The sequence below is a fragment of the Gracilinanus agilis genome, chromosome X (genome assembly GCF_016433145.1).
Source record: "Gracilinanus agilis isolate LMUSP501 chromosome X, AgileGrace, whole genome shotgun sequence".
NCBI lineage: Eukaryota > Metazoa > Chordata > Mammalia > Didelphimorphia > Didelphidae > Gracilinanus > Gracilinanus agilis.
The window spans coordinates 63500651-63525847 of record NC_058136.1 but is presented as its reverse complement, the minus strand read 5'-3'; the positions used below and the strand labels follow the sequence as shown (position 1 = coordinate 63525847).

General features: G+C 40.2%; 1 protein-coding gene across 1 annotated transcript in view; it reads right to left on the bottom strand.

Annotated features, from left to right (window-relative positions):
• Positions 1–213: 213 nt before the first annotated feature.
• The window catches only part of RNF128 (ring finger protein 128), a 40883-nt gene continuing 15899 nt past the window's right edge, over positions 214–25197 (bottom strand). The window contains exons 4-8 of the mRNA XM_044682877.1: positions 18940–19011; positions 13815–13897; positions 11394–11490; positions 10494–10674; positions 214–1655 (exon numbers count right to left, since the gene is read on the bottom strand). Coding sequence (XP_044538812.1) covers positions 1522–1655; positions 10494–10674; positions 11394–11490; positions 13815–13897; positions 18940–19011 — 567 coding nt within the window. The 3' untranslated portion in view covers positions 214–1521. The remainder of the gene's footprint in view (positions 1656–10493; positions 10675–11393; positions 11491–13814; positions 13898–18939; positions 19012–25197) is intronic.

Genomic DNA, 25197 nt, shown 5'->3' with positions numbered 1-25197 from the left:
GGGGTTGGATTAAGATGGCTTCTGAGGTCACTTCCAAGTCTAGATCTGTGATTTCATTTTAAACATCTCCAAAGTTTTAAATGGAAAATTTGGCCAAGCAACTAGGCTTCTCGGCTTCTGTGTGGGGAAATTGTGATTGGTCTTCCAACCCTGAATTGTGGATATGAACTTTATTATAAGATTACTCCTTTCATTAAAGGCACAGACAACCACTTAATATGCATGACTTTTATTATCTTATTTACATTAGTTTCCAAGAAAGTCAATACAAATCATGAACATATTTACAGTACTTCAATCACAATATCCAAGTTAGAATGAGATGATTTCATTCTTTTCAAATACATCAAACAAAATACGTTAGTTGGTGAAATTCTGCAAGCGTCAGTACTGGGAAGGGGGGGGGGCAGTTAAAAACAAGCAAAATATCTTAAAGTAAAAGATAAGCCACAGAGAATAAAAATAAAGTGCATTTTGAAGTATCACTAGTTAGCTTTGGTGGATGAAGCAAACTTTATATTTAAGGCACCTGGCATCCTCTCCCTTCTCCTGCAAACTTCAAGAAAATCTATCTAACAAGCTTATAGCTACATTAAAGAATTGTGGTTCAACTCCTGCAATTTCAATTCAGCTAAGTGAAATTTAATGTCACCACTTCCAAGGACCACACTCTTCACAAGTCACTTTGTAGATTCATTCTTGTAGACAAAAATGAATGTATCAGCCAGATTGTCATATTCTCCTACATTCACATCTAAAATTATGTGCCAATTTATATAGTGTGCTTTTAAAAATGGGCCCATGGCATGTGACTCAAATGCTTGCAGAAATGGACTGATTTTTTTCCCCAAGGGCTTTTATCTCTACTAAAATTTTGGCTAGTAAATAATATATGCCAGATTCTTCCAAATTCTGGTAAGGAGTTCATCTATGTCTGAAAACAGACATCTCACTTGTGAATTTCTGTTTAACCTGCTTTTGAGAATCCAAAATTACTAAATGGCGCTTGAATTTGAATTTGCAAGTTAATTTATGTGGCTAAAGCAGGCATTTCATTAAATAGTTATTTATCTAATGTTTGCATTGATTTTGAAATCAGATCAACAGGACTATTTGGAGACAAGTGGATGTCTTTCTGGTCTCCAACAGATTTAAAAAAAATTAAAGCAAAGGACTACCATAAGGTCATTTTAGCTGCTCCATAGTTCAACGCAAACTTTTCCCTAAGAAAATTGTTGCTAATGCAAAGACAATCCTTTGAAAAGCTCTCCTGAACATTGAAAGTCTCCATCACAAACTGGTGAGAGGAATCTTCCCTATGAAGTGTTAACATGAGCTGGTGGAAAATGAGATAGTTTAATAGGTTAAATATTATGAGCCATTTAAGCGTGATCTATTAAATAATCTTAACATCTCCAGTATTCCTGCTGCTATGTTAAACCAGGTCATTACTAGCAAAATGTACTCTGGTTGGCAATTCTATCTTGAACCAAAGCTTCAAGTTTTCCATCAGTACACATTTCATGACTTAATTTGATGAATGGGAGCTTCAGGAACATTTAGCTCATCTGCTTCAAATGCGGGGTTGTCAAGCTGGGGAAGGATATCCACTGCCACAGAACTTGCGTCGTGGTTGACTAGACGCAGATGATCAGCTTTGGAAAGAAACGAAAAGTTTAGGACCATGTCATAGTTAGATACTGCCAAAAACTACCCCAAAGGTTAAGTATTTCCTTTTCCCAAATTCAACTCAAATGTCGAGCAAAGCATTGCGCATAGAACCAAAAAAGGAAGCCGGCCATGCCCTCAAAGATCTTACATGGTACTGGAGGATATTTCCTCAAAGACCTTATCTTGTTCCTGGTCTTTACATGGTACCTTGACGATCCATCTGACACTCACACAGGCAAGTAAATGTAAGGTCATTTGAGGAGAGAGATTTTGTTAACAACTCAGGGTGGGGGGAACTAGGGGAAACTTGTGGAGGAGGTACCACCTAAGGAGAGCCTTGAAAGATGCTAAAGGTATATTTGAGGAGGGAGTGGATTCAGGCCTGAAATAAAGCTTGTGGGAGGACAGTGAGATAGGAGTGGCATAATCAATTTGAGGAACAGCTAGTAGTTTAGGGGCATTTAAAAGTACTTCATAACCTGGCCCCTTCCTATACTTGACTGCCCTCCATGGACCCTAGGATCCAGTTACCTTGGCCTACTTGCTGTTTCTCATACACAAAATTTCATCTCCCACCTCTGGATATTTGCACTGACCATCCCTCATGCCAGGAATGCTCTCCCTCCTCATCCTCAGTTCTAATTTTTCTGGCTTCCTTTAAAACTCAGCTCAAATCTTGTCTTCTACAGGGGTCTTTTCCTGGTGCCCCCAGCTTGTAGCACCTTCCCTCAGAGGTTACTTTCCATTTCCACTGTGTGTACTTGGTTATTCCCTTCTTGTCTCCCCCATTAGAATGTGAGATCCTTGAGAGCAGAGACCACTTGTTTTGTCTTTCTTTGTATCCCAAGCCCTTAGCATAGTGCCTAGCACATGGTAAGTGCTTAATGAATTCTTTCTGATTGGAGACTTCACCAAAGTGAATAGGGAAGAATAGGAAATAAGACTGGAAAGGTAGGTGGGAATCAAACTTCAGGATGGCCTTAGATGCCAGGCAGAGTAGTTTAAATTTCATCCAAGAAATTAGATTGCCTCTGGACAATCCTCTGTCACCCTCCAGAAAGGGGTTTTCAGCTTTTCCTTCTTTCTTGATCTAAGATCAAACAGAAGATGCATTTCTAAGAGACTTTACCTGATAAATCCTACCTTCCTCTGATCATTCCCTTACTTGCCAAATTCCAATCTTAAGAAGTGGCAGTTTAAGGGGGAGCTCAAAGCCTCTGCAGGCCTGGCTGGCAGTAACAACATCTGAAGGGCTAGGAGGGTGGCAGGTAGGTAGAAGAGACCAAGGTCTTGCCCCCTGGGCTTAGATTCATCCCTTGGGCCTTTTCCTGGCTCCAGCTCTTGTACAGATTCAAATATCCAAATGGATCTGCATTAGCATCATTCAGGAGTTCCCTCCAGCAATGCAGATGGCAACCCATCAGCGTCTGCCTATCCTGAGAGACCTGATCTAGTTCCTCCCATAAGTTTGCCACAGAGGTTCCACCCAACCTGCTAGAGGCCTTTCTTATTTTCTCCCCAAATCGTGAGAGTATCATGAAACATCTACATGGGAGACAATAAAGAGATGATAACAAATAAATGATTGTTGATTGATTGGGGGGCTTGGAGTTAGAAAACCAGGCAGCCAGGAAACCCAGGTTAATAGCCCTCATGTGGATAAAGAGTAGGGAGAGAGCTAGCTAACTAGGAGCAAGACCAAAGCCCCAGCAGTGGGAAGAAGAGTCTGAAGACAGATTGGAGCTGGAAGGCAAGAGCTTCTTAGCTAGAAGGGTCTCATTCTTGGTTCTAAAGAGCTGGCTGTCAGGGCCGGAGAATCTCCTGTTGGAGATCCTGAAAGGAAAAATAGGAAAGGTAAAGAAAGTTTGAGATCATTTCTCCCTCAGGACTTTTGCTGATCTAAGGCCCAATTGGCTGCTTTCTTAAAAGAAGGGTATGTGTATGTGTATGTCTCCTGGCTTTGAATTAAGAGAGAGCAGCAAAGTGAACTCTAGATTCAACTAAAGCTAGAAGCAAAAAAGCAGCACAGCCACATGCTGGCAGAATCCAGGCAGAAGAATATTCACTGGAGGCTACATGTCCAGTGGAGACCAGTAAGAAGCAGGCCCAGCACAAGCCCCTGGAAGAAATCACCAACCCTGCAGCATGAGAGCTCTGTGTTACCCTTCCACCAGTGGTGAGCCCTCCCTTACACGTACCACTCTTCTCGTTGACGGTGTGTGTTTTTGTGAGAGGTGTGTTAGTCTATCTCTCTTACTATGCCATTTCATGATGTGCTTTTGCATTATACTACTTGGATCCTCAACAGACTATGAGAGGTAAACCTAGGTTGGGGCTCGTGGCAATGCAGAACCTTGGCCCTCAGGTAGCCGTTTCCTGGAAACCTGGCCCGAAAGTAAGGTGATTCCTTAGGTGCTACACAAGGAAACTCAGAGGTCACCTAGTCTGACCTATATTTAAAAAAAGAGAATCCTGTTTATATAAGTACATTAGAAAGAACACTAGATTTGATGAAGAACTGAATTCAAATTCTGACTCTTCTCTTTACTTATTTCTATTTACTCAATAAGACAAGAACACCCTACTCTGGGCCTCAGTTTCTCCTCCATAAAATGAGTGATCTAGACTCTCTGGCTTCTGCAGTCCTTTCTAGCTCTAGCTCTTAAAGGCTGTGGGGGATTTCACACAAGTGCCTCCCCCTCCCTGGACCTCGGTTTCCTCCTCTGTAAAATGAGGAGGTTGGACTCCATAGCTTCTGGGCCCCTTCCAGCTTTAGTTCTAGGGTCCTATGGAACTTGGGACTTTTCCCCATTCCACTTTTGGACAGTTCTAAATTTAGCAAATTTTTCTGACATCTACCCTAAACTTACCTCTCTGCAACTCTCACCTAAATACTTGAAGCAAGCCATTATTCCTTCCTCTTTTCCAGGCTAAATACCCCTAGTTTCTCCAGCTGATCCTCATATGGCATGAACTTGAGGCCCTTCACCATCCTGGTTGCCCCTCTCTGGACACTCTCCATTTTCTCAGTGACCTTTTCAAAATGGGATGGCTAGAGATGAACACGGTGCTCCAGATAGATGTGGTCAGAACAGGCTGTAGGATGGTAGGCCTATTGATTATCTCCTCTCATCCTGAATCAGGTCCTTCTTTAGGCAGTCTATGATTGCATTTGGGTCTTTTGGCTGCTATAACTCACTGTTGACTCAGACCACTAAATGCCCAGATCCTTCCGAGAGGAATGGCTATATAGACATGCATTCCTGGGACTCTGATTGATCAATCAACAAACATTTATTAAGGGTCAACTACGTGCTAGACACTGTGCTAAGCGCTGGAGATACACATTAAAAAAATGAAATAATCCTTGCCCCTTCGGAGCTTCCACTCTATAAGGGCAGACAAAAAACACACATATGTAAGTACAGACAATGAATATATGCAAAATAAATACAAGGGAGTTTGGGGAGGGTGAGTAAAACAGTTGGGAGAGATCAGGAAAAGCTTCAGGGAGAGGGTGATGCATGAACTGGGTCTTGAAGGCCTTAGGAAGGATTCTACAAGGCAGCTGTGAGGAGGTGATATATTCTAAGCATGGGCAATGAATGGGTATTGCAAAGGTGTGGCGATGGAAGAGAGAATGTCCTGAGTGAGGCACAGAGAGAGAGAAGGCTAATTTGGCTAGATTTTAGAAGGTGGGAAAGGGAGCAATACAGGGAGGCTGGAAAGACAGAGCCAGGCTGTAAAAAGGCTTGATACTAGTAGCAACAGAGAGCCATGGGAATTCGCAGGCTAAGGATGTGACATGGTCAGATTTGGGCTTAAGAAACATCATTTGGTTGCTGCTTGTTGTGCTTGTAATGTTTCTTTTTTTTTAAATCCAAGTTTTCAGAAATTTTTTATTATTCAATTTCCTGTCAAGATTCTTTTGGATTGATTGATTCTAGCCATATATCTAAGTTCTTGAGAAAAATACTAAGTAGTAAAATACGAAAGGTTCCCAGGGGCGCTGTACTGGATAGCTCAACTCTGTTGATATCAAATCAGAAATGACTATTCTTTGAGTCTGGTCATTTGACCAGTTTCAAATTCACCAATGTGTCCTATCTAAGTTTGTGGAAGCATACGTACACCACCAAGGTCTCAACTGTGTTATAAAATGTTAAGGCAAAAAATAGGATGACAGTGTCCTTGGACACTAAGTCAAAGACTAAGACAAAGACCCAATCGGTCTTCTTTGAAGAAAAGACTTCCTCAATTTCTGAGAATGGGCATAATTCCCTGAAACTTAGACTGAATCTTGTTAATCCTGTAACTCAACTAAGAGTGGGAATGTCTCCTGGTTTATTCCAACTAAGAAGGATATCACTTTGTATATATAAAGAGGGCTTCCTCAGTAGTTAAATAGGGGTAAATGGGTCTGGGGACAAAAATCCTAGAATAAACTATGTACTTTCATGATAGAGTCATTTTGTATTTTCTTTCATGAGTACTCTAAAAAAACAAGCAGCCATCGCTTGGGTCAGAGAGAATTGCAACTAGCAGGGGGAAATCTGCCTGCTTGGGCCTCTCTCCAAGCAGATAGACATATTACATAGGAATAAATTGTCTCGAAGAGACTTTGGCTGAAATATGGAATACTGAATTTTTCTTCAACACTCTTTCTTTCATGTTCACGAGACGCTTTGTTCAGGGGTTTCTCATTTGGGGTTCATGAATTCGTGGTTTTTGAAAATTATATTTTGATGACTGTATTTCAGTATAATTGGTTTCCTTTGCAAGTCTTTGTATTTTATTCTTTGTGAGAAGATTAAATTAATCCTGTATCATTTTCTTATCCATCCTACATACAAGTAATTGATTTTGTCCTGTAACTGCCTAAGTCATGGTTCTTTTGTCTCTGAACGTGGTTCAGACCAAGCTATCCTTCAAGGATGTCTGGTTTGCTGTTCAAAAATCTTGCACCTGGATTCCAACAATGAACACTTCTTAGTCTCATGAGAAGCAGGGTTGTTGATAGCTCTCATTACCAAACTTCCTACCAATCATGTTGTTCCCTGTACCTCAGCTCCGTAACCCATCATTTCATACTCAATCTTATGATGGCATCTACCCTGTTCTGTTCTTTGTTTTGCACTTTCTAAAACCTATAAAGAGGGAGCTGTCTTTGTGGAATCTTTGGGAAGAATGGAAATAAGCCACTGACCCAATTATCAACAGGTAGCATACTTCTGCTAAAAAATGTTATCTTGCTCAGAGATCTGCCTTAGTTTACCATTTTGTTCAAATTAAATGGAAACATATGCATTTTAAAACTTGATTCTGAAAAAAGGTCCATAGGTTTTACCAGGCTGCCAAAAGGGTTTAAGACCCTTAAAAAAGTTAAGAAATCCTTGGTCTAGATAGCATTCCACTGACTTTCCAGTCTTATAATAACCCTGTTAAAAAGAAAATAAAGTTAGTCTTGCATGACGTATTCTGGATGAAGCCATCTTGGCTCTCAGTGATCAGTTTCTTCTTCTAGACCAGGGGTCGGCAACCTTTTTGGCCGTGAGAGCCCTAAATGCCACATTTTTTAAAATGTAATTTCGTGAGAGCCGTACAGTGCTCACAGTGCCGCTCCTGTAACAGAGCCTGAAAAAAAAAAGGACTTTATGGCTCCTGCAGAAAGAGCCATCTCTGGCCCTCAAAAGAGCCATACGTTGCCGACCCCTGTTCTAGATACTCAAAAACCATTTCTAAGAGAACATGTTTTATAACAACCTCACTAACTCTTACCTTTCTTCTGGAGACTGAGCCATTTGTTTTCCAGTACTATGGTACCTCTGGTTCTCCACGCTCTCTTTCAAAGATACTGAACCCAGGACCTCAGATAACAGATTACACCAACCAGTTCTTTCAGGACTGTGCTGGGTTGGGCCAAGCACCTGGATTCAAACTCTAGCTTTGCCACCTATGTGACCTTAGACATGTCAGTATACAACTCTTGGCTTCCGTTTCCTCATCTTTAAATTGAGTGGGTTGGCCTAGATGATGACCTCTAAGGTCCCTTCTAAGTCTAAATCAATAACCTGATGTAGTCTACCTGGCCTTTGTGGCTTGAACTCATTGATGGCAATTGGGTACTCTCTCACTAGCTGGCCTTTAACTCGGTATGCACCATCTTGTCATGTTTATTCTGAGTGTTCTTGGCAGAAAAAAAGAAGTAAAATCAGATTTGGGCAGTTTTGCTTTCTCTCTGCCATCAGTTATCACCCCACTCCCCCCCTTAGCAGTGGTCTTAGCTCGTCATTGATCCTCTTCTTTTTTCCAAGAAGTCTTAAAAAGTCTTCTCCCTGTCTTCTTAGCATTTCTGGCTAGCTGAGCTCTTTCTGAACAGCTTTTATAGCTGCTCTTGCTCCCACATGGTGTCTATGTCCTTCTCAAGCTCAGAATCTGGCCAAGGAGTTCCCTGAGCACGCAGACTGGTCTCTTTAGACAATTCCTTGTATAACTGCCTCCCTTTCTAACTTCAGAATTATCTTCTCGGGAGGGGCTCATCACTCCAGGGATGACTTGGGCAAAATCTGAGTACAGGGGATCCTCGCTAGCTCTCCCCAAACCAGAGTACACCATACTATGCCTTGCTTCCTTCTTCTTTTCCTCCTATTCCATGATTCCCTCTCAGTAGTACTACATGTGATTTATACATTATGATGCACTTTTTTCTTTTACATTTTGTGAATGCTTTTCCACCTAGACTGCAAACTCCCAAAGTCAGGGACTGTGACATTTTTTCTCTCTGCTCTCTCAAGAGGTCAAGTACTATGGCTCAAAGGCAAATACTTGTTGAATGAACATCCGTGAGACCGATAGCATACAGGGAATAAATTCTACCAACTGAATGCCCGAGACATGCATCGTTATGTGCAAGGCACCCAAACTGGAGATTCAGAAAGGAAGGTCATAGAAACTGTTTATACCAGATCTGGACCAAACATTCACTGCCCTCCTCACTTTAACATAACCCATTCTTCTCGTTCTCTGCATATCCTCCATGAAAATCTGGTTTTCTCTATAGGACACAGTCAAAATCAGATAACAATGATGAAAACAGCCATGTCAAACCAGCTCATTCCCATAAGCTGTAAATAAATCTCAGAGTTTTAGTGAGAGGCAGCATAGAACAGTAGTTAGAGAGTCAGTCTCAGAGTCTAGGAAACTTGGGTTCAAGTGACTCTGGACAAGTCACTTAAGTACTCAGTGCCCTGGAAAATTTCGAAGACAGTAAATTGTAAAGAGGGTGCCAACCTGCGTGGGTAAAAGGGGTTACTTCATCGTAATTTCTTTACACCAATGAAATCAAAGGTCTAATCCCAAACAGTCCTATCTCATCATTTCAGAGAAAAAGTATTTTTAAAAAATATACTGATTAAATAGTATGTGGAGCTTGCAAAATATCAGTCAAGAGAATTGTCCAGCCTTGCCCGTTTTTGCTTCTCTGTGCCCCATCTTTTATGCCTGCCATGCTCCCAAGTTGGGAAGTCAAACAATCATCAGGGGTATGCAATTTACTTGAGTGAGCTGAACCATTCATTTTAATAGGGCAGGGGCAAAATCAGATGAAGTAGAAACACTCGCTCCTATGGCAGTATTTCCAGTAATGTCTTCAAGCTCAATTTCTATAGGGCATTTAGAAGAAGCCATCAATGTTTATAGGGGAGCCAACGATTTATATAAAAGGCTATCTGATGGCTTTGTAACTCTTATTGTCCATTAGCTATTTCATCTCAGAATTCCAAGATCCAACCAGCTTAATCTGAGTAATTCGAGGCTTTCAATAAAGGTCTCTACCCATGTGTTATTAGGATGTGGATGTGGACCTGGCCTCTTGAAGGCTATACCAACAGAGTCCAACATCCAGTGGGCCTTCTCAAGCTGGACAGGCCTTCAGTAGAGGCCTTGTGAAGGGCCAGGTTGTTTGAGGCCCAGCACATCACATCAGGACATGTCCTCTTGCCTCCCTATTAGGGTATGAGCTCTTGAGAGTAGGGTTGTTGTATTCATTGTACTTGTATTCTCAGTACCTAGTACACTGCTTGGCACATAGTAGGTACTTAAAAAAGACTATCCAAAAAAGATGGACTGATTGAGAGCACGGACCCGTGTCTGATTTCATCTTTGTATCCCCAGCATCAAATACAGTGCCTGGCATATAGGAGGTGCTCCTGTAGATTAAAGTAAAAGTTTCTCTGTACACATTTCTCTTGCACATAGTTAAGGACCTGTAAACTAATATTGAAAGACATTGAAGGGCAGCTCTTCTCATTTAGAGGAACCTCATAATAATTCCTTTGGCATTTCAATGGAGGAGAAACAACACTGTATTTAAGAGTCAAAAGACCATGGTTTGAGACTGCCACCGAGGAGCTGTCGGACCTAGAGCAAGTCGCTTAGCTTCCCTGGCCTCTACTGTCTTTATCTCCTTGGAGATAATAATTCTTTTTTCCCAGCTTTGTTATGAGGGTTCAAATGAGAGAGGGAAGAGAGTGCTGTGGAAAGCCTAGCTTGTCACCATGGAAATAAACCTAAGCTCTTGCTGTGATGGTGGAAATGGTGATCTTTCAATTGTCTTCAATTAGTCTCCCATATTGTTGTGTGTGTGTGTGTGAGAGTGTGTGTGTGTAGGGGTGGGTGTTTCCCATTAGGCTCACTCTCCAATTGAAAAAAAAATTATGGCATGCGCCCATAAAGCAGGGGTTAGTGGGCAGCGTATGCAGTATAGAGTGAGTTGCTGTGGGGGCCTCTCTGATGCTTGAGAAGGAATCCGAATGAATACTTGCTCTGGGCCTGAGCACGCTCCTCCAGGGGTGGCTCGTCTGCACCTTGGACCGAAGCATACCCAGAAGAGGCTGTCTCGCTGTGGCTGTCATCTTCACGAGGGGAGTAAGTTTCTGGCGATCCATTGATGTTAGGGTTGGAGCCAGCGGTTTGGAAGGACACAGTCCCCGCTTCCACATCAGCCTCAGAGAACAGACAAACATTAAAAAAATTTAGACTTCATGTTGTGTACAAATGATCATCATTATCTTTTCTTTATTCATCAAATGAAAGACTTCTAAATGCACTATAATCAACCAGAAAATTGTGTCCGCAGAGGATAAGAATAGGAGAAGACAGAAAATTGGCTCGGAAGGTAAATTAGCTAGGCTGGTGAGTGAGAAAGAAATGGTTAGAACCCCATCTCAGATCTTTTGCAAATACCATACTTGGCTCCCACCACACTCTCAGATCACCAGTAAAATGCTATAGAGAACAATATCTGAAACCATTTCCTCAGATAAGATCAGAATGGATACGAGACCTAGGTACAAAGGAAGACATCGAAAGCAAATTAAGAGGACAAACAGCATATTACTTATCAGATTTATAGATGGGATTTTTGAGTAAACAAGAGATGGAGAGCATTGTGAGATACAAAACGGATAATATGCAATGCATTCAATTAAAAAGGTTCTGTACAAATAAAACTAAGGAAAATGTTCCACGTTCCCTTGGAGAAGGAAAGGAGCAAATCAGAGGGGATCTTTGTCATTTCAAGGTTTTCCCATTTGATCAAAGACAGGTGGTCCAAGGCTCATACTTAAGATAGACAAAGAATAAAGGTGTGATTTTCTTTGCAGCCCAAGTCCATTTGAAGCAAATCCCTTAATTTCCTTGGCACACAAAATGTTAAGATTTACCTCAACTCCCAAAGCTTTGAGGATATCACATTTGCACATTGGGCAAGTCCGGTGTTCCAAGAGCCAAGGGTCAATACAGGTCTTGTGGAAAAGATGGCTGCATGACGAAAAGAAATATGACTTCATTCAATGCCCTTTGCCCAAACTCAAGAGTACTTTGCCGACGACATCTGTTACTAAACATTCAAACTAGCTTTCATTATCATTTCCTTTGGTGTGTACTCCCTACCTGCCATCTCCTCCCCTCGGAACACATTCTCTAATGTGATAATGCTGTCTGCCATTGCATGATTACCTACGGAGGTGCCCAAGTAAACTTGGAAAATTTCCTTCAAGTCCTACAACCAAAAACCCTTCCCCGGAGCTTCAGAAGGAGTTGTTCATTCACAACCTAGCAAAAAGGCTAATCTAGGGCTACTCTGTACAAGGCAACTGACCCATCATTCCCTGGTTGTAAAGTAACTACCAGACCCCTTGGATAACAAAATCTTTAAGTACCTACATTTTTTGCAACTGGAAACAGTTGAAGATGGATGGGACATGATTACAAAAGAGGGCTAAGATAAACTGTCCTCAGAGCTGTGAAGAAATGTAAATCAGGGCCTTTCCTTGATAACGTGAAGCCACTTCAGTGTATATTATATGAATAATAAGAGTGAACATTTAGATGGACTGCCAGGTGGTGCCATAGTGGATGAAATACTGGGCCTCAATTAGGAAGACTTCAGTCCAAATCCTGCCTCTGACTCTTACTGGCTGTGTGACCCTCAGCAAGTCACTTCATGTTTGTCTGCCTCAGTTTCCTCATGTGTAAAGCAGGGATAATAGCACCTACATTTTTTTAACCCTTATTTCTATCTTAGTAACAACTCTGTGACTCCTTAGAAAAGCATGGGCTAAGCAATGGGGGTTGTTGCCCTCGGTCACACAGCTGGGCAGTACCTGAGGCCAGATTTAAACTTAGGTCCTCCCGACTCCAGGCCTGGATCTGGCTCACTGTGTCACCTAGTTGCCCCATCAGTACCTCCTTCCCAGGGCTGTTATGAGATTTTATTTGTAAGGTGCTTTGCAATCCTTAGAGTGCTATATAAGTGCTATTGTTTTATTAACTTTTGTGCTCTCTCTTTTTTCAGTATATTGCCATATTGTCCCAGGTGGAGGTTAGGCTAAATCAAAGGTTCTTAACTTTGAACTTAAAAAACTGTATTTCAGTATATTTAGCTTGCTTTATAGTCACCTATATCTTAGGCATTTAAAAACATCATTTTGATAAGGGATCTAAAGGCTTCCCACAGGCTGCCCAAGAAATCAAGGAAAGAAGAAAGGTTACAAATATAAGGGGGCAGCTGGGTGGCTCAGAGGATTGAGAGCCAGGCCTAGAGATGGGAGGTCCTGGATTCTAATCTGGCCACAGACACTTCCCAGCTGTGTGACCCTGGGCAAGTCACTTGACCCCCACTGCCTAGCCCTTACCCCTCTTCTGTCTTGGAACTGATACACAGTAAAGAAGGTAAAGGGGTTTTTTTTAAAGAAATATATATGTATATATGTATACATATATATAATTATAAATGAATGAAAATGGCCAAACTAGCCAGAGACTCTGATTCCTACTTTTGGCAGTCTTAGAAAAAAAGTATTTCAGCTAAAAGTGGTAATTTAGAATACTTACATTCAAAGAACAGGGAAAGAAAATGCTGTTCATCTTTCTATTTCTTAGAAATCTTGATAAAATAGTGCCCAGCCCCCATATCCAACTAGTTTAAAGAATTTTTTGTGTGTTTTATTTTATTTTTAAAACATCTTTTTACTGAGGACTTTTTCCTTTATCTCACAGACATCTGGGTGGGTGGGTGGGTGGGGAACTAAATCCTCTCCTTCCTCCAGATTGAACCCTCCCTTGTAACCAAGAAAAACTAGTAAGGTCTAACACACTTGTCTAGGCATATGTACACCCTTTGGCCCTACTAGAGAACTGGCTCTTTACTGTGAGGAGGGGAAGCCAGATCGCTGCCAAGTTTCAATTGACCCTTTGGTTACTCAGAGTTTAGCTTCCCTTCAGTCATCTGCTCATGTAGTCATTGTGTTTATTGTTCTAATTCTGCTTACTCCAGTCTGCACCGGCTCACCCAGCTCATCTCGTGAATCGGAATTTCTGCTATTTGCTATTTTTTACTGAAAAAAAGAAGCCATGCCATTCATATACTGCAGGATTGCTTAGCATTTCCCAGTAATTCTTCAACTCATGGGTGCTCACTTTGACTCTAGTTTTAGCTAACTAGAGTGTTGCTGTGGTGGTGTGTCTATATATTAGGGCAGTTTGTCTTACCCTCTTTTCCAATTCCTTCCCACCTGTCCCCCCTTGAGTATACGCACCACCCAAGAATCATCATCCAAGATAGAAAAGAAAATTCAACTTACTTGCATGTTAAGATACGGACTATGTCATTCGGCCTAAATATTTCAATGCACACAGCACAGCTGTCCCCATCAGGTCCGGTTTCCTAGAGAAATTGTAGAGATAGTCGTTATCTTTAAATTTTCTTTTTAATCCTCACTATCATTTCCTAAAACTGCTTCTCTTCCCCAAAGCCAAATGAAATGACACATTGACCATGCATGTCTTTAGAGCCTCCCATCTTTCATCTGAAAAGGAGAAGATGGTTCATAGTCAGTCCTCTGGAGTCCATAAGGGTCAGTGATTGCATTGATTTGAAGTCTGATATCTTTGTTGTTTCCTTCTCTATTATTAAGGTCAGTGTGCCTTATTGTTCTCTCAATCAATGAATCACCCACTTTGTTTTAAGTTTGGGACTACTACAAAGCATGATACTAAGGGGGGCAGCTCAGTGGATAGAGAGCCAGGCCTGGAGATGGGAGGTCCTGGGTTTAAATCTGTCCTCAGATACTTCCTAGCTGTGTGACCTTGGGCAAGTCACTTAACCCCCATTGCCTAGCTCTTACTGCTTCTCTGTCTTATAATTGATACTAAAAGGGGCAGCCAGGTGGTTCAGTGTATGATAGAGAGCCAGACCTAGAGACAGGAGTTCCTGGGTTCAAACCTGGCTTCGGACACTTCCTACCTGAGTGACCCTGGGCAAGTCACTTCACCCCCATCGCCTTACCCTTCCCACTCTTCTGCCTTGGAGCCAATACACAGTAGTGACTCTAAGACAGAAGGTGAGGGTTAAAAAAACAAAAATGTGATACCATGACTTGAAATATATATAAATATACAATGGGGTTTTCTCCTCTGTTTTTGACTCCTTTGGGTGTAAAACCCAGTATTGTATTCAGACTTCTTTGGCATACTTCCAAAGGGTTTTCCAGATCAGTTGGACCAAGTAGTTCCCAACTCCAGTAGCATATTAGGATGCCTGCTTTCCTACAGCTCCTCTAACACCAACTTCTTTCATCCTTTATCATCTTTGACAAATTTGTGGGTGAGAGAGTCTAAAGTTTCCATTTTTCTTATTATTAGTGATTTGTGGCATTTTTTCATAGGGTGGCTAGTACTCTGTATTTCTTCTGCTCTAAACTGTTCATCTCCTTTGATGACTACTGGGAATTGATGCTGGTCTTATATATTTTTCCCCCTTTAAAAAAACACTTTTTTTTTCAAATTACATGTAAAAATAATTTTAAAAAAAACCCTGACCTTCTGTCTTAGTATCAATTCTAAGATAGAAGAGCAGCAAGGGCTAGGCAATGGGAGTTAAGTGACTTGTCCAGGGTCACATAGTTTAGATGTGTCTGAGGCCAGATTTGAACGCCATGTCCTTCCGACTTCAGGCCTAGCGCTCTATCCATTGTGCTACCTAGCTGCCCCATGTAAAAACAAATTTTAACATTTGTATTTTAAAATTTTGATTTCCAAATTCTCTCCTTCCCTCCAATTTGAGAAGGCAAGCAATTCAATATGGGTTATATATGTGCAGTTAGGCAAAACACATTTTCCATATTAGTCATATGATAAAAGACAGAAAGAAAAGAAAAACCCACAAAAAATGAAAAATGGTAATGCTTTGATATGCATTCAGTTCTTTCTCTAGAGAAGGATAGAATTTTTCATCATAAGTCCTTCAGAATCATCCTGGATCACTGTATTGCTGAAAATACCATTCACAGTTGGTCATTATACTCTATTTTTGTCTTTGTATACACTGTTCTCCTGGTACTGCTCGATTCTCTTTGCATCAGTTCATGTAAGTCTTTTCCGGTTTTTCTGAAAGCACCCTGCTCATCTGGTCTTATATGTCTGCATCAATTTCCTGTATATCTTAGATAATAGATTTTTATCGGAGGGTTGACGCAAAGACATTTTCCCCAACAGATGTAATGATTTTGTTTTTGTAACAGCTTTTTTGGGTATATAATAAAATTGTCTCTTTTTCTTATATGTTCACATATATATCTTGCTTGGTGAATAATTTTCCTTTAGCCACAGCTTTAAAGATATCTTTTTATATATACATATATATGTATATTTCTTTTAATGATGATTAAAAGAATCATTTTTTGGTACTTAGGTCACATGCGTGTCTATTTAGAGTGTTTTGTGGTATGTCATGTAAGATGTTATATTAGATCTAATTTTTGCCAAGTGGCTTTCCAGATTTCCTGAGAGTCCTTCCTCAAGTAAACTACTTGTATTCTTGGGTTCATTGGATATTGGATTGCTGTGCTTGATAGTTTTGGAGTATTATTTGGAGTATTATATATCTCCACTTGTCTACTTTTCAATTTTTAATCAGTATCAAGAACTTTTTATGATTACTGCTTCATAAAAGTGTTTAAGGTTGGGTAATACCAAACCTTCTTCTTTCCTACTTTTTCCCATTTTTCTTAAGATTTTAGACCTTTTGTTATTTCAAATGAATTGTATTCTTTTCTCTATTTCTTTAATATTTATTAATTTTGATTTCTAAAAACATCACTAGATTATATAGTAAAATCAGAATATAACTTGTATAACAGTCACAACTTCTGGAAAATAAAAACAAAAGAAAGTATCACCAAAGTCCAACTAGTCCAGCACTGGTGAAGGTTTTTGAGTTTATGTACCCAAACTGCAACTTCCAGCTGCCTGTGAGCCCCACCACATTATCCCAGAGAGTGGAGAGAAGGAAGTCCTAGCTTTGGGTGGATGGACAGAGGGGTGGGGCATGCAAAAATGTCCTCGGGTGCTGGGAAGAGGGGGAATGGAGTAGCTTCCCTGTGCCAGCCCCGGCACACGTGCCAATACTTTGCCAACACTGAACTAGACCATTAACATTTTCTTTTCTTTTTAATTTTTAATTTTGGTTCTAAATTCTTTTCCTCTCTCCAGCCTGCTCCCTACCCACTGAGAATGCTCTGATATCAATTATAGATATCTACCGGTACATTTCATGACCATTTGGTCCACCAAAGAGGTAAAAAATAAAGCAATATTTGGCACTGATTTAAAAACCTTCCTTGGTGGCCTAGCAGTACCAGATCTGAAACTGTACTATAAAGCAGTGGTCATCAAAACAATATGGTACTGGCTAAGAGACAGCAGGGAGGATCAGTAGAATAGACTTGGGGTAAGTGACATCAGCAAGACAGTATATGATAAACCCAAAGATCCCAGCTTTTGGGACAAAAATCCACTATTTAACAAAAACCACTGGGAAAATTGGAAAACAGTATGGGAATGATTAGGTTTAGATAAACATCTCACATCCTACACTAAGTTAAACTCAGAATTGGTGAATGACTTGAATATAAAGAAAAATGACTTGAATATAAGTTAAATTTGGTGAACACAAATAGTACACTTGTCAGATCTTTGGGAAAGGAAAGATTTTAAGACCAAAGCAAGAGTTAGAAAAAAATTACAAAATGTAAAATAAATAATTCCGATTACGTTAAATTAAAAAGGCTTTGTACAAACAAAACCAATGCAACCAAAATTAGAAGGGAAGCAACAAATTGGGAAAAAAATCTTTAAAACAAAAACCTCTGACAAAGCTTTAATTACTCAAATTTATAAAGAGCTAAATAAATTGTACAAAAAAGCAAGCCATTCCCAATTGATAAATGGGCAAGGGACATGAATAGGCAATTTTCAGATAAAGAAATCAAAACTATCAATAAGCACATGAAAAAGTGTTCTAAATCTCTTATAATTAGAGAAATGCAAATCAAAACAACTCTGAGGTACCACCTCACATGGCTAACATGACAGCAAAGTAGAGTAATAAATGTTGGAGGGGATGTGGCAAAATTGGGACATTAATGCATTGCTGGCGGAACCGTGAATTGGTCCAACCATTCAGGAAGGCAATTTGGAACTGTGCCCAAAGGGCGTTAAAAGACTGCCTGCCCTTTGATTCAGCCATACTACTGCTGGGATTATACCCCAAAGAGATAATAAGGAAAAAGACTTGTTCAAAAATATTTATAACTGCACTCTTTGTGGTGGCAAAAAATTGGAAAATGAGGGGATGCCCTTCGATTGGGGAATGGCTGAACAAATTGTGATATCTGCTGGTGATGGAATACTATTGTGCTAAAAGGAATGATGAACTGGAGGAATTCCATGTGAACTGGAATGACCTCCAGGAATTAATGCAGAGTGAAAGGAGCAGAGCCAGAAGAACATTGTGCACAGAGACTGATACACTGTGGTACAATCGAATGTAATAGACTTCTCTACTAGCAGCAATGCAATGACACAGGACAATTCTGAGGTACTTATGAGAAAGAAAACTACCCACATTCAGAGGAAGAACTCTGGGAGTAGAAACATAGAAGGAAAAACAACTGCTTGATCACATGGGTTGATGGGGATATGATTGGGGATATTGACTCTAAACGGGCACCTTAGTGCAAATATCAATAATATGGAAATAGATCTTGATCAATGACATATGTAAAACTCAGTGGAATTGCACATGGGCTATGGGAAGGAGTGGGGGGAGGGGAGGGAAAGAACATGAATCTTGTAACCATGTAAAAATATTCTTAATTAAATAAAATTTCCCAAGTTCAATAAAAAAAATGAAAAATAAAAACCTTCCTTGATCTTTTGGTATGCCCTTTTTTTTGAAATTCTAGAAAAATTTCTAATGGGGAACTTTTTATTCATTAGTGCTAGCTTAGGACTAACTATTCTACCCCGTGAAAAATTTGTCATCTAAGTTCGAGCACTAGGCATCAAGGAGATGAGGATATCCTTTTGTTCTGGAGTTCATAGCTGTGATTTCACTGGTGTAGGGAACTCCTCATGTGGAAAATTCCTCTACCCATAAAGACCAATGACTCAGAGAGTTGCCCAAAGCACTGAGATATTACATGATTTTCCCATGGTCATAGATGTATGTATATATGTGTAAATACAGAGGGTGGCTCTTGAACCTAGGCCATCTTAACTATACAGCTGGCCCTCTATCCATTAATCTATGTCTCATTATTCTATTATAAATGTTATAAATATTATAAATCTAGGATGCTTTAGTAAGTATAAAATCTTGATAATGGTGCTTTAAGTAGTAATAGTAATTCAAAGCATTACAAGTACCTTGTCTCCATGTTTCAGAGCCCGAAGCTGAAGCTTCCCAATAGCTCTTTTAGCATCGGCTTTCAGTTGTCTCTGTGATAAAACATATTCAACAAAAATTAGGAAAACAGTATTTTTCTACAGAAATGAGATATAAAAGGAATGACACGTATCAATCAGGTCACATTAAAGAAAGCATTTTTTTCTTAGCTAAAAGATCTCAGTCATAGAAAGGTTTCCTTTATATATAGTATACCTCAGGAGTCTATAATTATTGACCTCAGCTAATTAAAAGCCTAAAATTTACATTTCTCTCTGTGTGTGTGTGTGTGTGTGTGTGTGAGAGAGAGAGAGAGAGAGAGAGAGAGAGAGAAGACTCCTTTCACTGACACAGATAGCAAAGTCTATAGAGATGTGTCTTGAGGCACTTGGTGGGTCAAGTAACTTGCCCACGGTCACACAGCCAGCATGTGTCAGATTCAAGACTTGAATCTAGGGCTTCCTGACTCTAAGACCAGCCAATTAACCATAGTGCATCTTATTTAATCACTTATTTAATTTAATAATTTAATTAATTTTAAGATGCTGTTTTTTTTAACCTTTAAGATGGAAATCTTTTAGATATATGCCTCCCTGTTTTAAAATATGGTAGCTTTAGCTGGAGGGGCATGTGGGGAAAAGAGGCCTCTAGCCTCTACTCAGTGGTAGCTTTCCTGACCTTCTCTAGTCATGAGGTTAACCAACTCTTTCCCTATATATTTGGCATCATTCCAACCTTACAAAGAGTTGGAAGAATTTCAGTGCACCAACATGGTATTTATATTGCTAAAATTTGCTCTGTTAAATGTGGAAATTAGCAACTAAAATTAAATTTCAGTACTCTCAAGCTAAAGTTATTATTTAGCACAGAATGAACTTTTGATACACCTCACTGGGTAGGTTACATGCTATTCAAACACTACTTCAGTAAGGTTTTCTATGTAACGTGAGGCTCTACTGCCTTTTGACACAAAGAAAGTTCAAAAGCAGATGTTACTCCCTGTGGTGCCTTCATACATGATTAATTGTCCATGTAACTCATTGAGCTATAACAGAGTTAAATTTAAATGGAGCTACGAAAAAAGAGCCGTTAATAAGCCATTGACATGAAACATACCCATTTCCAAGTGAGTCAAATTTGCTGAAGTCAATACTAAAAGGTCCGTTGTTTGCAGAATAGTTTCTTGTTGGGGGAGATGCAAAGGAGACATAAGATATATATATAGTTCATGCATTTAAAGAACTTAATGAGTTTTAGGGAGAAAAGACACCAACAGAGAGCTATGAATCTGGATACTGAATATTAAGTACATTGCCAAATTATATAATCAAGTTCTATGGGTGATCTGCCCAAAGGGGAAGCCTACCCTTCTAGGCTTATGCTTTCAGACACTCTAACTGCCAGCCAAACTAAACTACTTGCTACTAATGTTCATGTGTGATATTCCGTCTCCCATCACATCCTTTTGCACTGGCTGTGCCCCCTGCCTGGAATGTACTTGCTCTCCTTCCATCTCTTGGAATTCCAATGGTCAGCTCAAGTACTGATTTCTCCATTAAGATTATTTTTACCTCCCATGTTTCTGGAGCTCTCCCCTTGAGAAATTACTTTGTATTTATTTCATATTTACTTACCTGTGTGCCTGTTGTTTTCTACTTACTTGAGGTCAATGACTTGTTTTTGACTTTGCTTCCCAGTGAATAGCATAGGGCCTGGCACACAGTAGGTACTTAATGAATATTTGGGGAATGAATCACAGAATGAATGAAAGACTATCACAAACGGGGGAAGGAGATCAGGGGCAAAATCTCCTTCACCTTTTAAAAAATTAATTTTCCATAATGTTCATTTTTATGAGTAATCTAATATTGTCCTAAGTCCCTCAGAATTGTTCTGGATCATTGTATTGCTGATAGTAGCTAAGTCTATCACTGCTGATCATTCTACAATATTGTCGTTACTGTGTACAATGTTCTCCTGGTTCTGCTTATCTCATTCTGCGTCAGTTCATGGAGGTCTTTCCAGCTCTTTCTGAAATCCTCCTGTTCATCATTCCTTACAGCACAATAGCATTCCATTAGCATCAGATACCACAATTTGTTCAGCCATTCCCCAATCAATGGATCTCCTTCACCTTTGTTCTTAAAACATGAAGTGGAAAGCTAAGAAAACCTGATCCCTTGTGACAAAGGGGCCATTAGGCTACAAGCAGTCAAAAGACCTAGTTTCTGTGGCAATTTTAGCCACTAACTTGTTACCTTGAACAAGTTGTTTGAGTTTCATTTCCCTTATTTGGCCAACTCACTAGGGGGACTAGGCTGCACAGTGGCTAGAGCATTGGGCTTAGCATCAGGAAGACTCATCTTCATGAGTTTAAATCCAGCCTCAGACATTTCCTAGCTGGGTGATCCTGGACAAATCACTTCATCCTGTTTGCCTCAGTTCCCCATCTGTCAAATGAACTGAGAAGGAAATGGCAAACCACACCAGCATTTTTACAAGAAAATTCCAAATGGGGTCGAGACATGACTGAAACGACTCAACAGCAAACAAAAAATGGTCTCTCAGGTCCCTTCCTGCTCTCTCATTGTATGACTCAGTCATTTCTCCCTTCAGTAACTTCATCTAGAACTAATATAATGAGGTCTCCTTACATGCACTCTAGTCTCCAGTCTCATGAGCCTCTTGGATGTGGTGCCAAACATTAATCTTCACTTTAGGCACACGATGACAAAAGAACATGAATTTTTTCAATTACCTGAACATCTGCCTTAGCAGATTTGAAACTGTTTCACTTAGATGCCAGGATCCCAGCGACTAACTTAGTCATGCAAGGTGGCATGGGACCACCGCCTAACAAACAGAGAGCTAACAAATATCTAAGATCTGTCCCTGGAAAGTCCTTGCATTTTTGTTAGGTTTCCATTAGAAATTTGGAGCTAACACGAATATTGTAAACAGGAGCAAAACTGACACTTTCTCCACATGTATGTCCCTTTCACGCTTTAGTTCCCAAATGATACTCCCAAGAGATATGGGGAGACATCAGGGTTACAGAGCTTAAGCGATGCTACCTGCTCTTTTTCTTCCTCAAATGCCATGGGGCAGAAGAGGAAAACCATCGAAGCAATAGAAACGGTTGAAGCTGGGCATCAGAATTATACTATTTAATTTTCCTGCAACAATAATAAAAGTCTCTACCTATAACTTCACTTTCAATGACAAATACATACCTTTCACTGGCTTTAATATGCAGGGTGGCCCAAAAGTCTTAAGGATTGATAGTTTTAATAGCTTAAGACTGCACCCAGACTTTTGGGACATGTTACTTATATGCAAATGTATTACTCGATTTTGCATCTAATTTCAGTAATGTGGAAGAAGGCTAGTAGAGTAGAAAGAGTGCTGGACTTGGCGTCAAGAGAGACCTGCTAACGTCTCCCATTTGGCACTGTGTAACCATAGGCAAGTCATTCAACTTGAACTTAATAGCAACCAGCATTTCTATAGCACACTTTACATACACTATCTTGTTTGATCTTCATGATCACTCTGGGAGTGATTCCATTATTATCCCCATTTTACAGATGACTAAGATAAGGCTAAGAGCTGGTATATAAATTTGCCAAGGGACACACAGCTAGTAGTATATGTCAGAAGCAGGATTTGAACTCCTGACTCACAAAAGGGTATAACAATATCAAAAAGACCTATTTTATTTTATTTTTTTTCCTCTTTGGCAGTTTATTTTTTTTTAGGTTTTTATTTGGAAAAAAAAGACCTATTTTAGATGTTAGAGAGGATCAAATGGGAAAATGAATACTGAAGCTCTGTTGGCTTTTTAATAACACTATGCACATACATGTTAACTAATAGCTTTAAAGTGGGTCTTGTTATTGTTGTGGAAATTATGGAATTTAGATATGGGCCAGATGGATTTAAAATCAGTTGAGTAGTTGGACTTGAAGAGTACTCATTAATGATTTGACATCCAATTAGAAATAGACCTTTAGTAAAGGGACCCAGCAAGGATCTGTGCTTAGCCTTGTGCTTATCTATATTTTTATCAGTGACTGAGATGAAAGCACAATGGGTTGGCAACATTTTTTAAGGACTTTTTGGGTGTTAGGCCCAAACACTGCAAAGCTATGAGGGATAGCCGGTATGTCAGAGGATAGAAAGAATCAAAAATATCTCCAAAGGCTAGAGTAGGGGGTGTTAAACGATGGCCAAGGGCCAACATTCCAGCCTGTTGCCTGTTTTTGTATAGCACATGAGCTAAGAATGATTTTTGCATTTTTTGATACAATAAAACCTTAGATAAAAATATTTTAAAATTAAATTTACTTAGAGTGTTGGGCCAAAGTAGGATAAAATTCGGTAGGATTTGATAGGTTTTATGCTTGAATCAAAAAAAAAATAGACTCTTTTAAGTTGTACAAATATAAGATGTGGGAGGCATGGCTAGGCAACAAAGAGTTCATTTGAAAAGATGGACTACAAGCTCAGTGAATCAAGTTGGTGATATGGTGCCTGGCATGCAGTAATAAGAAGCAATAAAGGCATGTGGTTCCATTATGATTATTGTGGGGTCTCCATAATTTCATTGATGTGGCAGAGATCACAATCTATCAATGGCTTCTCATCCCAGACCTCCTCATCTCATCCCAGACAAGTCTCGGCAAGTCCTCCATGGGGGATCCACTTGACATGCTGGGAGACTTGGTCAAAATTTCAACCTGGGGTGGATACCAGTTGAGAACTGCAGGCTGTCTATTAGTTATCCCTTGCTCTCACATGCCTGGCTCACCTGTTCTTTCCTTTGTACCTTGCTCCCTCAATATCTTATCATCACTTCTCCTGAACAGCTGCCAGTAAAATGCTACAGCCTGATCATATCCGCCATGTCCATTGCCCTTTGGGTGACCTGTAATAGTAGCTTCTTTGGAGACTTGTGATAGAACGAAATAGCACTTCAAAGGCTCTTCTCCAACCAGGTATCTCTCTCCCCATCATGCATTATGGGAGAACCACAGGAAAATTTTTATTCAACTCCTTGCCAAGCAAAAGTATCAAGTAAGGCATGAAATAAGTAGACTTCCCTCTAAGGGACTTGCCACTATCATAGAAGATGGCAAGAGTCAAAATGGAAGAGGGACTCCCTACAGACATTAAAGTCTTTAAAATGTTGTTAGAGGATGACATTCTGCTGATTACATCAAGCCCTATGATATTGCATTGCCTTATGGAGATCTATAATATCTCAAAGAAGCTCAGTTTAACTATCCACACAGGAAAAACCAGGTGGATAAAGAACGCCCGTTGTTCAGACTATGATATGCAGCTGGCCAAGTGACTCATAGAATTTGCCCACTGTGGACTTGGATACTGAAGCCTCGATAATGATCTGGGACATGGATGAATAATGACGTAGGCCCAGAATGGAAAAGGAAGAAACAATACTGGCTTATTTTTGAGAACCTGCCCAGTGCTTTTTCTGAACCTAACCTTCTATCTTTCTAATAACACCAACGGTTTTCTGCAAGAGGCAGTCTTGTGGAGTGGATGGGCCAAGAAGACGTAGGTTCAAACCTCATCTCTGACACTACCTGTTTAACCCTAGGCAAGTCATTTTACCCACACAAATCTCAGGCAACTCTCTACTAGAAACATCACTGATATATGTTGTTCCCACACTGGGCGGTTTCCATGCTAAGGAAATGACTGATCCTTCACAGTGAAATCCTTGTGTATTCATCCAGTGAAAACTATGTGAGTTGGTTGAAATGGTGAAGTAAGTTTAGCCTGGGGAAGACTTGGAAGGAGGGACATAAGAGTTATCTTCAAATATTTGAAAGACAAATGACACAGAAGAGAGTTTAGGCTTGGTCTGCTTGGCTCCAGAGGGCAGAACTAAGAGTAGAAGTTGCGGGAAAGTATCCTTAGGCCTGAAGTGGTCAAGGAAAGCTTCCAAATAATTCAGTTTGGGGCCAGTGATCTCATCAGCACTGATGCAGACCAGCAATTCTCTGGTTGCCTGGGGCACCAAAGAGATCAAGCACTTGCTCAGGATGATATCTATCTATCTATATCTATGAGAGGAGGGAGGGAGGGAGAGAGAGAGAAAGAGAGAGCTGGAGAAAAGGAGGGGAGAGAGAGAGAGATGGTGGGGGGGTGTAGGGACAGGGACAGGGGGAGAGAGAGAGAGAGAGAGAGAGAGGGAGAGAGGAGGAGGCAGA